Source organism: Carassius auratus, unplaced genomic scaffold (genome assembly GCF_003368295.1).
Source record: "Carassius auratus strain Wakin unplaced genomic scaffold, ASM336829v1 scaf_tig00017060, whole genome shotgun sequence".
In the NCBI taxonomy this organism is placed as follows: domain Eukaryota; kingdom Metazoa; phylum Chordata; class Actinopteri; order Cypriniformes; family Cyprinidae; genus Carassius; species Carassius auratus.
This window is the reverse complement of record NW_020524735.1, coordinates 542,841-557,561: the sequence shown is the minus strand read 5'-3', so window position 1 is coordinate 557,561 and position 14,721 is coordinate 542,841. Positions and strand designations below refer to the sequence as shown.

At 37.6% G+C, this 14,721-nt stretch overlaps 1 protein-coding gene across 2 annotated transcripts in view; it reads left to right on the top strand.

The window, feature by feature from the left end:
- The window catches only part of LOC113075443 (dystrophin-related protein 2-like), a 119,458-nt gene that overhangs the window by 60,245 nt on the left and 44,492 nt on the right, over positions 1 to 14,721 (top strand). The window contains exons 1-2 of one of the 2 annotated variants that reach the window (XM_026248159.1): positions 2,567 to 2,846; positions 6,441 to 6,609. In XM_026248159.1, the coding sequence (XP_026103944.1) occupies positions 6,563 to 6,609 (47 nt within the window). In that variant the 5' untranslated portion in view covers positions 2,567 to 2,846; positions 6,441 to 6,562. Of the gene's footprint in view, positions 1 to 2,566; positions 2,847 to 6,440; positions 6,610 to 14,721 lie in introns of those variants that run through there. The other variant, XM_026248160.1, reaches the window with a different exon arrangement.

The window sequence follows — 14,721 nt, the reverse complement described above, 5'->3', positions numbered from 1 at the left end:
AGGAGCATCAGCGTAGCAATAAGAATCTGTCAGCACTCCTGTCAGAGACATGGCTCCATAGTCTGTAATTGGCATGTTTTCCATTCTGACACATGTAAAAATGTCAAAACAGCTTTTGTTTCTTACTTTCCCATCCATCTGACAGTCCTATATAATGTTAAAAAGACATGTTATCTCCTCCACTGATTATTTCTTCACACCCTCCATCATGTTTATAGCTGTGATGCAAATAAACGCACACTACACTGGACATATGCACAAGGGAAACTGTAAAAATTGCTAGTTCTTCTAATTCTTTTTTGTTTTTTTGTTTTCAATTTAAGTGTTTGCGTCAATTTCTTTTGAGCCAGTCACAAATTTTCACACCTTCATAACACATTAGCTTCAGTCTGCTGGCTCTGTTTTGTTTCTTTAATATGCTTCTCAAATGTCTGCTCATATTATTCACCCTTCCCTTTTTTCTTTGATATATTACAAAGTACAAAGTTGGATTGTTTCAATACGTCTCAATGATAACTGGTTGTCAGCTGTCAAGTGTGTTTTGTCATGCCACTAAACTGCAAGAGCTCTAGCACGCTAACCTTCTATCACTGTTTTCAAATTGATTCTCAGTGCACTCACATGAGCAAATAAACCTAACCTTCCAATCACACTGAAGCACAGCTCACAGCTCAAATGGAGAAAGCATGCTTGAAACATAATAGTGATGTCTACATTACATTGGGTTGCTACTTTGGTTTTCTGAGCATTTCCCCGAAGGCTTTTCAGATAGAGAGTCAGGTGTATGAGAGGTGCTTTACTAGAGAGTCTATCCAGCTTGGAGACTGTTAGATGTGACTCAGAAGATTGTGCTTGCTGTAAAGTCCTACACTCCCTCCTGACTAGAAGCTGCACCTTCTTTCCCAGTCCAGCAAACTCCTGTGTGGTTAGTTTGTCTGGGTTGACTGCTAGACCTTTAGCACTTAAGTCTACTCAAACACACGTATGAATAAAACATTTGCTTATCAATTGTTCATCTGATGCACAGGGACGAGAGTGGCACTACGCAAGTGCCGGAATAATGGCCTGTCATCTCACTGAGCCAACCATAGCCAGGCATAATGACTGCAAATGCTAATGGAGGTCTAATTTCCAACGCTACTCTTCAGGGTGGAAAACAAGGGCACTGCTTCCATAAACAAGTGTGCATTTGGCATGTTTTTGTACGGAAAATTACTGTTTGTCATTGAGGGGATAATAGCTTGTCTGCCGAGGGCAAACAGTTTTTTTGCTCTGTTAAATGGAGCCAAAGTTGAACTGCAACCTAAGATCCTGCCTTTGTTGGCTGATTTTGGCTACTAGGCTTGTGTGTGTTGTAAAAGGTCAAGCTTTGCTGTTTAGCATGACGCTGTTATCCAGTTAACATTCACGGTCATTTAAAATAAGCTGTGTATGTACACTACCATTAATAAGTTTGGGGTCAGTAAATGTTTTTGAAAGACACCTCTTATTCTTGCCATGGCTGCATTTCTTTGATAAAAAATACAGTAAAAACAACAATATTGTGCAATATTATAGCAATTTAAAAAAAGTTATTTTCTATTTTGATATATTTTAAAATGTAATTTTTTCTTGTGATGCAAAGCTGAGTTTTCAGCAGCCATTACACCAGACTTAAAGTGTTATATCATCATTTAGAAATCATTCAAATATGCTGATTTGATGCTCAAGAAACTTTTCTTATCATTGTCAGTGTTGAAAACACTAAACAGTTGTGCTTCTGATTATTCTGTGTAAACGGTGATACATTTTGACTTATTTATTTATTGGGTTCTTTGCTTCATAGAAATATAAAGAACAAATGAATAGCATTTATTGGAAATAAAGCCATTTATAATGTCACTTTTGGTGAATGTAAAAAAAATTGTTACTTTAATTATTACGCAAAAACTGTTTGCTCCCCCAACGTTTGAATGAAAGTGTGTGTATTGCTATTACTTCACCATATTATAGTAGGTCTGTAAAATGTAATACATTTTTTAAATGTTCTAAATCATTAACCATTAATATTAAAAAGTGTAATTATTAATATATTTAGACATTACATCACAACAATAATATGAATCAACGTAAAGAATGCGTATTTGTTTAATGGCATCTTTTCAACCCATGCTAAGTTCAGTACCACCAATACCAGTACTGATACATATATCTGTTTAAAATAAACATATTAGTAATGAATATTTAAAAGCCATCATTTTTTATATTATCGTGAGAAAACAATGCTACAAGTGAAGGGATTAATGGGATTGTTAACAGATAGAATTCTCTAAGTATTCTTGGTCTCTGTGGTGTATTGGGCGAGTTGAGCCTCAACAACTAAACCCATTCACATCTAGCCTTTAGTCCAGCCAAGCACTTGCCCTGATCAAAAACCCAGCACTGGAAATACTGAATACACACAGGTCATTTGGAGTTTGTTTGAGATGTAGGGAATACCCAGGACAACAGGGAGACTCTGGGTAGGCCGGAGAGGCGGACAGTGGCCAGCTGCCATGTGCTGAGTGTCACTTAGACAGGCGGGAAGCCAGTTGCAGCCTGCTGGATTGTGTACATGGCATTTGCCTGGCCCGGTGGGTGGACAAGCCAGGTTGGTGTGATGTGGAATGTGAGGGACAATAGTGCTTTTGATTGCAGGACTTCTGCAGTATTTGAGCACTCCTTCCAGACCATAAACAGCAGACTGTCTTTGTAAGCCCAACTCACCCAATGTGGACAACAAAGTAGAGAATCCGTACGTGTATATAATAAGAGAAAGGCTATTGCATGCACATTCTGGTGTCAGAGGAAGAGCTCTCCACTCTGAGGTAAGAACTATCAGTCTCTTGGTGATGGAGGGTTCAAAGAGCAGACATTTTTCACAGTGAACCGAGGTCTGAATCAGATTATCAAGGTCAGCTTTTTAAATGTTACATGACTTACCTGTCTCCTTTACAGACTTTGATCACCTGACATTCATGCTTCTAAGGCATTTGAGAGAGCTCTGTGTTCCAAACTGAGTGCTATTTTTTATTGACATGGAAATGGTCGGTTTTTGAAGGTACTTAAAGCCCTGTGTAGCGGTCAGTATAAAACGTTCTGCACATTGTGTGTCAGTAGACTTGCTCGGCTTTGACCTGCCTTTGAATACTGTACAGTATGTTGTGCCCAAAGTCAACTGGAGATACAATGAAGAAGTGTATCTTTATTATTTCTTTCTTTCTTCTTGGTTCAAACCAATGTATGCAATACAAGAGAAAGTTACACAAGAACTTACATCATGAACTGGCATTTTTTCTAACAAAGATCCAATGCAATAGACTTTTGACTGTCGTGAATGTACATACACTACCATTCAGATGTTTGAGGTTGGTACGATTTTTAAAATGTTTTTGAAATAAGTCATTTATGCTCACCAAGGCTGTATTCATTTGATCAATAAAAGTAAAACAGTAATATTTTTTAATAATATTATTATAAAATATCTATTTAAAAATATTACATTCAGTATAAGTTTATTGTCTATGTTCTGTTCATCTCTGTCTAGGCATATACTTTGCTTCAAAAAGCTTGAACATTTCTCCATATTTCACAAGGGGAGTTTGTGTAGATTCATGCTGTGCATTTGAAATCCATAGAACAGTTCCTATGCTGCCAGGGCCAGAAGAAGTCCTGGCAGTGGACAGTGGAGCGTCTTCCATCCAAATGTCTCTGATTGGTGGAAAAGTCCTCGCCAGAGGGTCATTTCCGCAACTGTTTTAGTTTTGAGTTGATTCAGCAAAATTTTTGTCAAACACAGAAATCACTGGGTGGGGACTCATAATGGCACATAAACACAAAACAGAAAGGGTTCCTGCATTGAATCAACTGTTCAGCCCTCCACAACACCCCTCTACCTCACTGTGTCCTGATCATTTAGCGTTTTAACAGTATCTGATGCCCATCTAGATATCTGATGAACCATAAACAACCAGGATTGATCACAGAGACAGTGGATTAAGCTTAGAGAGAGAGAGAGAAATTTAAGAAAGACTGAAAAATGACAGTGAATTAGTGGAAGGCTGCCTGAAGAGGGGACACATTAGAGCTGTGCGGAAGCATTAATTCACTTCCTGCTCTGGGGAACATGGCGGACAGAATTTCTCATTGAGACACATCTCAGGTTCTGTTTGTTTTGGCTTAGTGTAGCGGCTGCATGGACCCGGACAGCCGGATGTGTTTATTTCTGCACAGATGTCAGTTGAAATTATTCAGCACTGACTTCTTGACAGTATGTCGTCATGGTCAGTTAGCAAGGGGTACCAGAAGAGGCCTTGGGTACTGTAGATGATGTGTGGGATGATGGGGCTGATCAGGGATGGGATGGGACTAAACAACTACTCGGGGTATAGATCAACCTATCATAACTCACAGAAGATAATCACTCACTGTACTGCAAATGCATACAATACAAATAATTGCCTCCTGTATTTGATCATTATTCTTGGTTATTTTATTTTGATATCACTATGATTAGTTAAATGTTATTCATATTTTTTAAATAAATCTGTTATGGTGACCAAGGCTACATATATTTGCTCAAAGATACAGTAAAAACTGTAATATTGTGAAATATTGCCCTGATTTTGAAATAACTATTGTATTGTAATATATTTTTAAAATGTAATTTGTTTTCTTTTTACGGCAAAGCTGAATTTTCAGCAGCCGTAACTCTTGTTTTTAGGTTCACATGGTCCTTTAGAAATCATTCTAATATGCAGCTTTACTTATTATATATGTTGAAAACAGTTGTTATGTTTAATTCTATTATGGAAACATGGATATTGTTTATTTTCTGATTCTTCGAAGAATATAAAGTTCAGAAGAACAGATTTTTTCTTTGAAATAGAAATCTTTAGTCACATCGCAACTGTTCAGAGTAGGAATGTATAAGACATTTTTAAAAATTGATTTTTGAGATTTTCGAAATATTATATTTAATAGTGCTATTAAATTGTCAGTGTTTAAAGATTCATTTTAAGTGAGTGTTAGATGAATGAATATAGGAAATTAGTAAGCACATTTACATATACAATATCGGCCAGCATACATTCAGTATTGACTCATAATCTGTAATGATCAATAACCAAAAATGCATGTACTGTATAGCCGATATATCATGCATTCCTAAAATTTGACATTGACATTGCCAGACCACAAAGTAACTACAAATGGAAAAGTCCCAGTGCTCCCTATGGCTAGTTTCTCCCTGGGGCTAATGAAATGTGAGGAAGAGGAGCATATAGGCAGTCTGACAGCTGTACGGAACGAGACACAAGGGGTTTCATGACTTCAAGAGGGAAAGCTCCTTAATCATGAGACTTTTGCTGGAATGATTGTGTCTCCGTCCCTTTGCTCTGGACGTGTGCTGAATCCAGCGATGCTTTAAGTAACAGCATTACTGCCACTCTGGCTCTGGCTGAGAGAAACAGAGTTTACGTGACCTGCAGGCATTACTCATATTATATTTATCTGCTGAGTGCTCGAGAGATCAGCTGAGGTGCATCCCATGGGAATTTGTTTGCTCCTGTTCTTGTTCATTTTTTGATCGTTGTTTTGATTAAGGGATCTTTGCTGATTAAAATAATTGTTATGTTGTAGATTGATAGATTGTTGTCCCGATGGGTAGCTCAGATCTGGCTTAGGTCACATCCCAAAACACACTCCTTTTTCTCCTCTAATTGTGTGTCACCTCTAACAAATTTTGGCCCTTTTAAGACAAGGCCGTTCACTCATCAACCATCTTGGCAACACTCCCGGCAGATCATTTCTAGGCAGCATGCATTTCAAGTACTGTGCAGTTCCTATCTACTTAAATTGGCAAAGAACAGATATCCAAAACGGTTTGTCAAAATTTTTTTCCATAGGCTATCAGCAAAAATATCCATATCTTACAACACTGATTTCATCAAATGCTTTTTCAGCTAAATATCTCCACCGAACAGACTGGCAGCCTAAACCCGCAAACAAATAGAGATATACATACGAAGAAAAGCCTCAGTGTTGGAGTAAACATCTGTTCTCTTTGAAAACCACTCTGCAAATCAAATTTGAGAACCAAAACTAAAGTCCTAGGTCATTCGGAACTTAATCATTGTTTGCATTTTAACATTCCTCAGCACTGAATCTTGTGTTTTTAAATGCTTTGCTGTTCACAAAGAGCGCGTTTTTGTATTCCTTGCAATGTTTTTCTATTTAAGAGAGTCTATAGCGGCACTTGCACATGACACAGCGCTTTAAAAACAAACACATTTTTGCTTAAAATGTGCACAATAGAATGAAAAACACTAGTTCTTGAGACAGTTTTTTTTTATTTATTTTTTTAACCTGAGCACAATGACATGATTTTGCAAGTTATCTACATTTTGAATTGTGTTTCTCAGCTGCAGGGCGGCCCTTGTGGCCGGGATGCCAGTGTGTACCTTGCGAGTCGGCGGTGGATCCTGAGGGGCAGGAGCTGCCCACCCAGTGCAGGGGGCAGAGGGACAAGCACCCTGACCACGACATGAATCTCTGCTGGAACGAGATCAAACGCAAATCCCACAACATCAGGTATATCACATTTTTTGATCATCCTTGTATTGCATCAGCCTTCTGTTATGTTCCCTGTTTTCTGGGTATTATTATTCTTGTCTCAGTAGTTAGAAATCCGCATATTGCAATTCTTACATTTTTAGAGGCGCTAATAAAACCATTGTTTGAGTTTGGGCTGTTTTGCATGCCACTTGTATGTACTGTATGCCTGTATGTAATGCAGGGTGCTTTGTTTGCATAATTAGCCTCTTAATTGCAGCCACGACCCCAGTTTTTCTCTGGGGACAAATTTACCAGGTTGTGATTGATTGGGACATCTTCCCTGCAGCACAGGGTAATAAGATCATCCCAGGATGGCCAGCAGTAGCAGTACTCTTGTTAGTATTCTGACATCCTCCAGCCCTGAAGGAAGACTACAGCCATACAACATCAGATGTAATGGAAATGAATTGAATACTAAGTGGCTTCTACAGAAGACCCTCTGGGATTATATTGCACCAGCGTTGCGGTGACTGACTTTTTCAGCTGGCCGTGTTTTGACAGACATATGTCTCTTCCATCTAAACACCTGATTTTTTTAGCTTTGGCATCTGTAAAATGCAATGGCAGGGATTTTAGTAAGATTAAATTATGTTTGATCAAATAATATATATAAATTAATAGATTATGGTCAAGGCTTTTGTTTGTCTCTATGCTGTTGTTTTTTTGTTGACTGTAGAGCTGGCATTATTTGTTTCATGCCTAATGTTGAATCACTGCTTGATTTTTGTAGATTGCGTTTCAGAGCAACACAACATGAATAATTTACTTGGAATTTTAGTTGCTTTTTTTTCTTTCTCAGGCACTGTGACAGAAAGAAATCAAACAGTCTTGCTAGCGGGGCAGAACAGAGCTCGTCTTTGTCATTTTCATCAGAATGCTTGGCTCCATTGGGGTCCACTCACAAGGCAGTGAATGTGCTGTGACCGGGGGGCTATGTGGCTGAGGGGGTATATGGGTTGACAGAGGCATGCTGGGAATGTGTGATTGCAGACATGCCTGGATGTTTCTCACCTCTGTGATGGCGCAGCTGTGAGTGGGTGCTGATGGTATGACTCAAAACCCACATCCCTAAATCTGCTCAAAGCATCTCTGTCTGCGTAGATTGTAAACAATTAACACATCTAAACATCCACGACTGTGTCGTGCTGTATTTTGAAGTTACAGCTAGTACACTTTGGTGATATCATTCCACATACTGTACATTCATATTTCCAGTTTTATATAGTATAAGTGCAGAGCTTGCAGTGCTGAAAGTAATAAAAAGAAGGCCATGCCAGTTCAGTTCTCTTCTGTACCATGCTCAGAGCTAAATGGCAGGCGAGAGCATGGTGACCTTTCAGCCATCCTCAAAGCCTCATCCAGTCTTTTCAACAGCAGACAGAAGGCAGCTTGATTGAGCCCTAACAGCATGCTAATTGCTGTCCTTTCTCTGCGTTTTAGGCTCGGAGATTAGAATGTTAACTTAAAAACCCTTTTGCTAATGGATCTACTGTCATGTCAATCTTGACTTGTAATAAATGTACTTTGTGCGTCTAAATGCAGTCTACGAAAGGGAGAGGAAATGGAATATTCTGTCAAGGCCTTTTGCTTGTTTTGGAAGTAAGATGTCCTCAAATTTTCTTTCGATTGTTAAAGGTGGATGTTTAACTGTGTAGGAAGAAGGAATCTTGTGTCAGTTGTAGATAATTAAAGGGACATTTCTCAGAAAAATGTGTACTCATCCTCATGTTGTTTCAAATCTGTACGATTTCTTCTGTGGAACATAAAAGAAAATATTTAGAAGAATGTTGGCAGCCTAGTTTTGGTTACCATTGACTTTAATTGTTTGAGACATTTCTATGGTGAAGTCTTATGTTAGGATGAGAGGGGAGATACATATTATTTCTGCTTAGCTTCCAAGGATTGCTTGTTATCACAATTTGTTGTGTTTTAGATGCTGATGTGCTGGTGACCTGACTTAACTCTGCTTACCAGCAAGATTGTATTTGGTCAGCAAGCATCAGCAGAAAAATCTTGCCAATTCAACAGCCAGATAGGATGTAAATTATTTTATTTATTTTTATTTATTTATTTTTTTTCACTTCAAATTCTTCAATTTTAATGATTTTGGTTTAATAAAGGTTTTATTAGTAATTATTATAATAATTTCGAGGAAGAAATAATTGATTTTTAATCAATCAATAATTGAGTTTTAGATCCACAAAGCAGTATGTTACCAAATTATGGCATAATTTCAATAGATATGAAAAAAAGGAATAATTTCAAAACAGTAACATCTCAATTTAATTTACAGACATTTTAGAGGCTGCATAAATGTATATAATAATTGTATATTAAAAAAATAAATGAATACTAAGCGAGTAGAAAAGTGGAATAGTTTCATTCATTCATTCATTTAAAAAAGAACAAAATTCATTATTGTGTCTCTTTAACTACACATTGTTATCTGAACAAACCAATTCTTGATTTGAAATGACAAGAGTCATTTGTTTGTGAATCGGACTAAGCAGATCATTTTATGTTTCAGTTGTAGATTCGGTAGCAGTATTGTGATCAGTAGTTGTGCAGAAAACACTGTCAGAGTCGTTTTGTCCACGTTGGCAGAAAATTGCATGTTCGAGAATGGTTAATGGAATTTAACAAAAATGAAACTAGTTCTCTTTTCCCTCTCATTCAAAACCAGTCTGGACTAGCACAGAAAGTGGTGCTGGTCTTTTCAGCTGGGGTATTTTGAGCTCAGCCCATATTTTGGCATAGTGTACTCTTTTGGAGGAACTTTTGGTATGTGTTGCAGCCAGTGGTAAACACAACCTTTTCTAACTTTGCTGAAATTCACATATTTGTGTTTGTACCATTTCTCATATGGTTGTAGGAACCCACATCTGTTGAATCATGACTTGGGACCAGACATAAAAAGCAAAAATAGAAAAAAAGGACATTTTTGTGAGAGGTTACTGTACGCTGTGCCGTTTCAAGTTTCTTGCTAGACTTTGCAAATAAACCCACTATTCAGACACCCTAATGAACAAACGAGTCAAAAGGATTTTTAAAGTGCATGAATTATTAAGTCTTCCCAAACGTGTTTGTAGGGAGTAAATCAAATAAAGCTTGTCCGGCATGCTCATCTATCAGTATGGAGCTGAGCGAATTGCTATCTTTTGCTGGGTAGACACAATGCACTGCTGATACAGTTGCATGGGATGCTCAGCATGTAAAAATATCCATCCCTTAGAGAAATAAGAAGCTGTAGTAAGGCTGAATATAATTTTTGTTGGGAGATGCAGCCAGGCACTAAGGCGGCACTCATCATACCTACAGTCTTGTTCAAAATAATAGCAGTACAATGTGACTAACCAGAATAATCAAGGTTTTTAGTATATTTTTTATTGCTACGTGGCAAACAAGTTACCAGTAGGTTCAGTAGATTGTCAGAAAACAAACAAGACCCAGCATTCATGATATGCACGCTCTTAAGGCTGTGCAATTGGGCAATTAGTTGAATTAGTTGAAAGCGGTGTGTTCAAAAAAATAGCAGTGTGGCATTCAATCACTGAGGTCATCAATTTTGTGAAGAAACAGGTGTGAATCAGGTGGCCCCTATTTAAGGATGAAGCCAACACTTGTTGAACATGCATTTGAAAGCTGAGGAAAATGGGTCGTTCAAGACAATGTTCAGAAGAACAGCGTACTTTGATTAAAAAGTTGATTAGAGAGGGGAAAACCTATAAAGAGGTGCAAAAAATGATAGGCTGTTCAGCTAAAATGATCTCCAATGCCTTAAAATGGAGAGCAAAACCAGAGAGACGTGGAAGAAAACGGAAGACAACCATCAAAATGGATAGAAGAATAACCAGAATGGCAAAGGCTCAGCCAATGATCACCTCCAGGATGATCAAAGACAGTCTGGAGTTACCTGTAAGTACTGTGACAGTTAGAAGACGTCTGTGTGAAGCTAATCTATTTTCAAGAATCCCCCGCAAAGTCCCTCTGTTAAAGAAAAGGCATGTGCAGAAGAGGTTACAATTTGCCAAAGAACACATCAACTGGCCTAAAGAGAAATGGAGGAACATTTTGTGGACTGATGAGAGTAAAATTGTTCTTTTTGGGTCCAAGGGCCACAGGCAGTTTGTGAGACGACCCCCAAACTCTGAATTCAAGCCACAGTACACAGTGAAGACAGTGAAGCATGGAGGTGCAAGCATCATGATATGGGCATGTTTCTCCTACTATGGTGTTGGGCCTATTTATCGCATACCAGGGATCATGGATCAGTTTGCATATGTTAAAATACTTGAAGAGGTCATGTTGCCCTATGCTGAAGAGGACATGCCCTTGAAATGGTTGTTTCAACAAGACAATGACCCAAAACACACTAGTAAACGGGCAAAGTCTTGGTTCCAAACCAACAAAATTAATGTTATGGAGTGGCCAGCCCAATCTCCAGACCTTAATCCAATTGAGAACTTGTGGGGTGATATCAAAAATGCTGTTTCTGAAGCAAAACCAAGAAATGTGAATGAATTGTGGAATGTTGTTAAAGAATCATGGAGTGGAATAACAGCTGAGAGGTGCCACAAGTTGGTTGACTCCATGCCACACAGATGTCAAGCAGTTTTAAAAAACTGTGGTCATACAACTAAATATTAGTTTAGTGATTCACAGGATTGCTAAATCCCAGAAAAAAAAATGTTTGTACAAAATAGTTTTGAGTTTGTACAGTCAAAGGTAGACACTGCTATTTTTTTGAACACACCCCTTTCAACTAATTGTCCAATTGCACAGCCTTAAGAGCGTGCATATCATGAATGCTGGGTCTTGTTTGTTTTCTGACAATCTACTGAACCTACTGGTAACTTGTTTGCCACGTAGCAATAAAAAAATATACTAAAAACCTTGATTATTCTGGTTAGTCACATTGTACTGCTATTATTTTGAATAAGACTGTAACTTGGCACAAGTTTCGGGTAAGCTAATGATACTGTTGGGCAAGGCTATACCACCAGACATAGTATCAGGTTCCCTCAGTTTAGCTCTCTTTTATTTGCACAGTAACTCTTGTGGCTTTCCTGACAAGCCTTGTTAAATTCAAATGTCTGCTTAGTTTCACCTGAGACCTGCCCACTATATGGCCTTAAAAACTTCTTTACACGTCTCCCACAGATAATTTATGCTTTAACGTGGCTTTATTGGATGTGAGTGAATAAATGAATACACAAGCGTCTGTGCAAGATGCATATCTAAAGCTCTCTTCCAAGGAAATGTATTCCTTTTTGCATCTCAGCGCTCACATGAAATATTCCAATGAAGCGTTCCAATGGAGTGTTTATGCATACACTATGACATATATGGAACCAGCTGACAATACAGGTGCAGTATTTGTATGCATGCAGCAGCCCATTGTATTTGCTTAACTGTGTCTTATAAACAGAATGTAGGGTAATGAAAGAGGCGAGACAGGCAATGCTGAATTGTAAGGCTCATTTCTCCCATGGCACCACCACCTTTTTTAGCCAATGGCTTCATTGCATCTGAGAATCTGTGCTCGCAGACAAATCTCCCACCACTCTTTCATTCAGTGTTACATTTCGAGGCTTGTGTTGTTGAGAGAACTGGCCTCAGAGAGAGTGATGAACAGAGCCTTAGGCAACGCTTCTGAAATGGAAACACAAATGAAAGAGAAAGGATACCAGGCACCTCACTTTAATTTTTACCATTTAGTTATTCGCTAATCTGTTCAGGTTAGTATCTCTATATGTATCAGGCTGTTTTCCAGACTACTTTGCTATGATAGCATCTTGTTGCGCACACACACACACACACACACACACAGACACACACACTATCTAAAAAAAGTTTAAGTATTAGAATTAATTTATTTAGTGCTTGCCATTGTGATATACATATTGCAGTTTGTATTGTATAATTGTAACTATTTTGTGATAATTTTGATTTATTATACAGTCTTAATGTACATGTAACATTTAGACATACATTTTTGTACTTTTGAACATATGCAAATGGACTTATTGACAGCATCCAAAATGCAATGTATTCGTATGGACAGATTTAGAATTTAAAAAAAAATTATGAATCTTTATATTATTCCTATTTACATGCATTTTTCTATTATATACATTATGTGAATATAACAAAGAATAAATAATTTTAAAATTAAGGTTTGGGTATAGTAATGGAATCCATCAAAACTAGTTGAATATTAAGAAATTACATTATTTGTAATAAGATTGAAACCATTATGTTCATATTAGGTATGTAAGGTAATGGCACTGGAAATAGTGATACAAGTAATTCAGTTTTCTATGAGTCTAATAAGATTTGAAAATTGTACATCACGACAGTTAGTGAAATGTATGGGCAAAAGTAAGAAAATATGTGTGCTCAAACCATTTTTTTACAAGCAAACACCTTCGAATTCTATTGAAATCATGTTTTGGACCTATAAACTTGGGTTAATACTGTAAATAGCTTTGGATACAAGCACCTGAATCTGCTTGTGTTACTCTCATTTGTAAGTCGCCTCAATTAAAATGTCCGCTAAATAGATAAATGTAAAAGTAATTTAGAACAGATGGCTCTGAAAAGGCATGAATGATCCTCAAAAAAAAAAAAAAAGGCTTGCTTTGTCCCTGCCATGTGTGAACATTGTAAAAGAAGCTGCTCATTGGCCACTGGTATTGATTACTACTGTATACCCTGCGCTAGCCACCATGCCTGATGGTTCATATCGAACAAGCATGTTTCAAGACTGCCAGAGCACAGCGCACAGCTGCCACTTGTTTGCTTCCATGCAGTCACAGCCTGCCCACATTTACATGCCATCCAGCTCCCACAACAGAACCGATCCAGATGCCTCCAACATGTGCCATCTCAGCACTGCAATCCAATCCATTAAAAGCCCTCCATTAATCTTAATTTGTTAACCCGAGTTTGCTACCTGGAGCCAAGTGAGGAGGTCTATAACACTGCCCTGCCCTGATTTCATTGGGTTTTTATTTGTGTCTCCTCCTCTGTATAAAGGACCAGAGGATTTGGATGCTTGTCCAGCAGAGGCATTGTTTGATTTTGTGGCTTTTGGAGGAATCCCCATAAAGCCTCAGAGAGAGATGAGATGATCGATGGTCTAAGTCTAAGCATTCAGAAAGGCTGCAGAAACACAGCAGGCTCTGCACGATACTATAGAGAACAGATCATACCCTTGTGAGAATAAAGGGGCAGATGTGTCCCCAGTACTCACAGCGCTGCTCTGATTCAGGAAAATGTTTCAATGGGCCAAATGAAGTGAAAAAAAGTAATGTTTTCGTGCCAAGTCTCATTGTGTATTTGTATTTATTTATTTTTATGTATTTATTTGGTAGACTTTATATTCTATAAAAGCCCATTTCCCCCTCAGAGTAAAACAACAAATTAAGGTAATTACATCTTTATTTCACAATAGTGGCGTTATTTCTTGTAATTGTGACTAGTAATTTTTTTCTCAGTTGTGATTTTGCATCTTGTAATATGATTTTTATATCTGTCAATGCGACTTTATAGTTAGATATTGTACGTTTATTTCTCATAAATGCATCCTTTACAGTGATTAGGGTTTTACAGTACCATTTTATGTTTTAATTAATACTTTTATTCAGCAAGGATGCATTTAAAATTGATCAGAAGTGACAGAAATATTTTGTAGCATTGGAAATATTCATAAATTTTTCTTTCCTTTATAGCGAGAGAATCCAGATTGGATAATTAAAAAAATAATAATAATCTCAATTTCCACCAAAAAATTAAGCAGCAACTATATGTATATATATATATATGAAAATTGAAAATGACTATGAAAATTGTAGATTCACACTGAAGGCATCAAAACTATGAATTAACACGTGGAATTATATACATAACAAAAAAGTGTGAAACAACTGAAAATATGTCATATTCTAGGTTCTTCAAAGTAGTCACCTTTTGCTTTGATTACTGCTTTGCACACTCTTGGCATTCTCTTGATGAGCTTCAAGAGGTAGTCACCTGGAATGCTCTTCCAACAGTCTTGAAGGAGTTCCCCGAGAGATGCTTAGCACT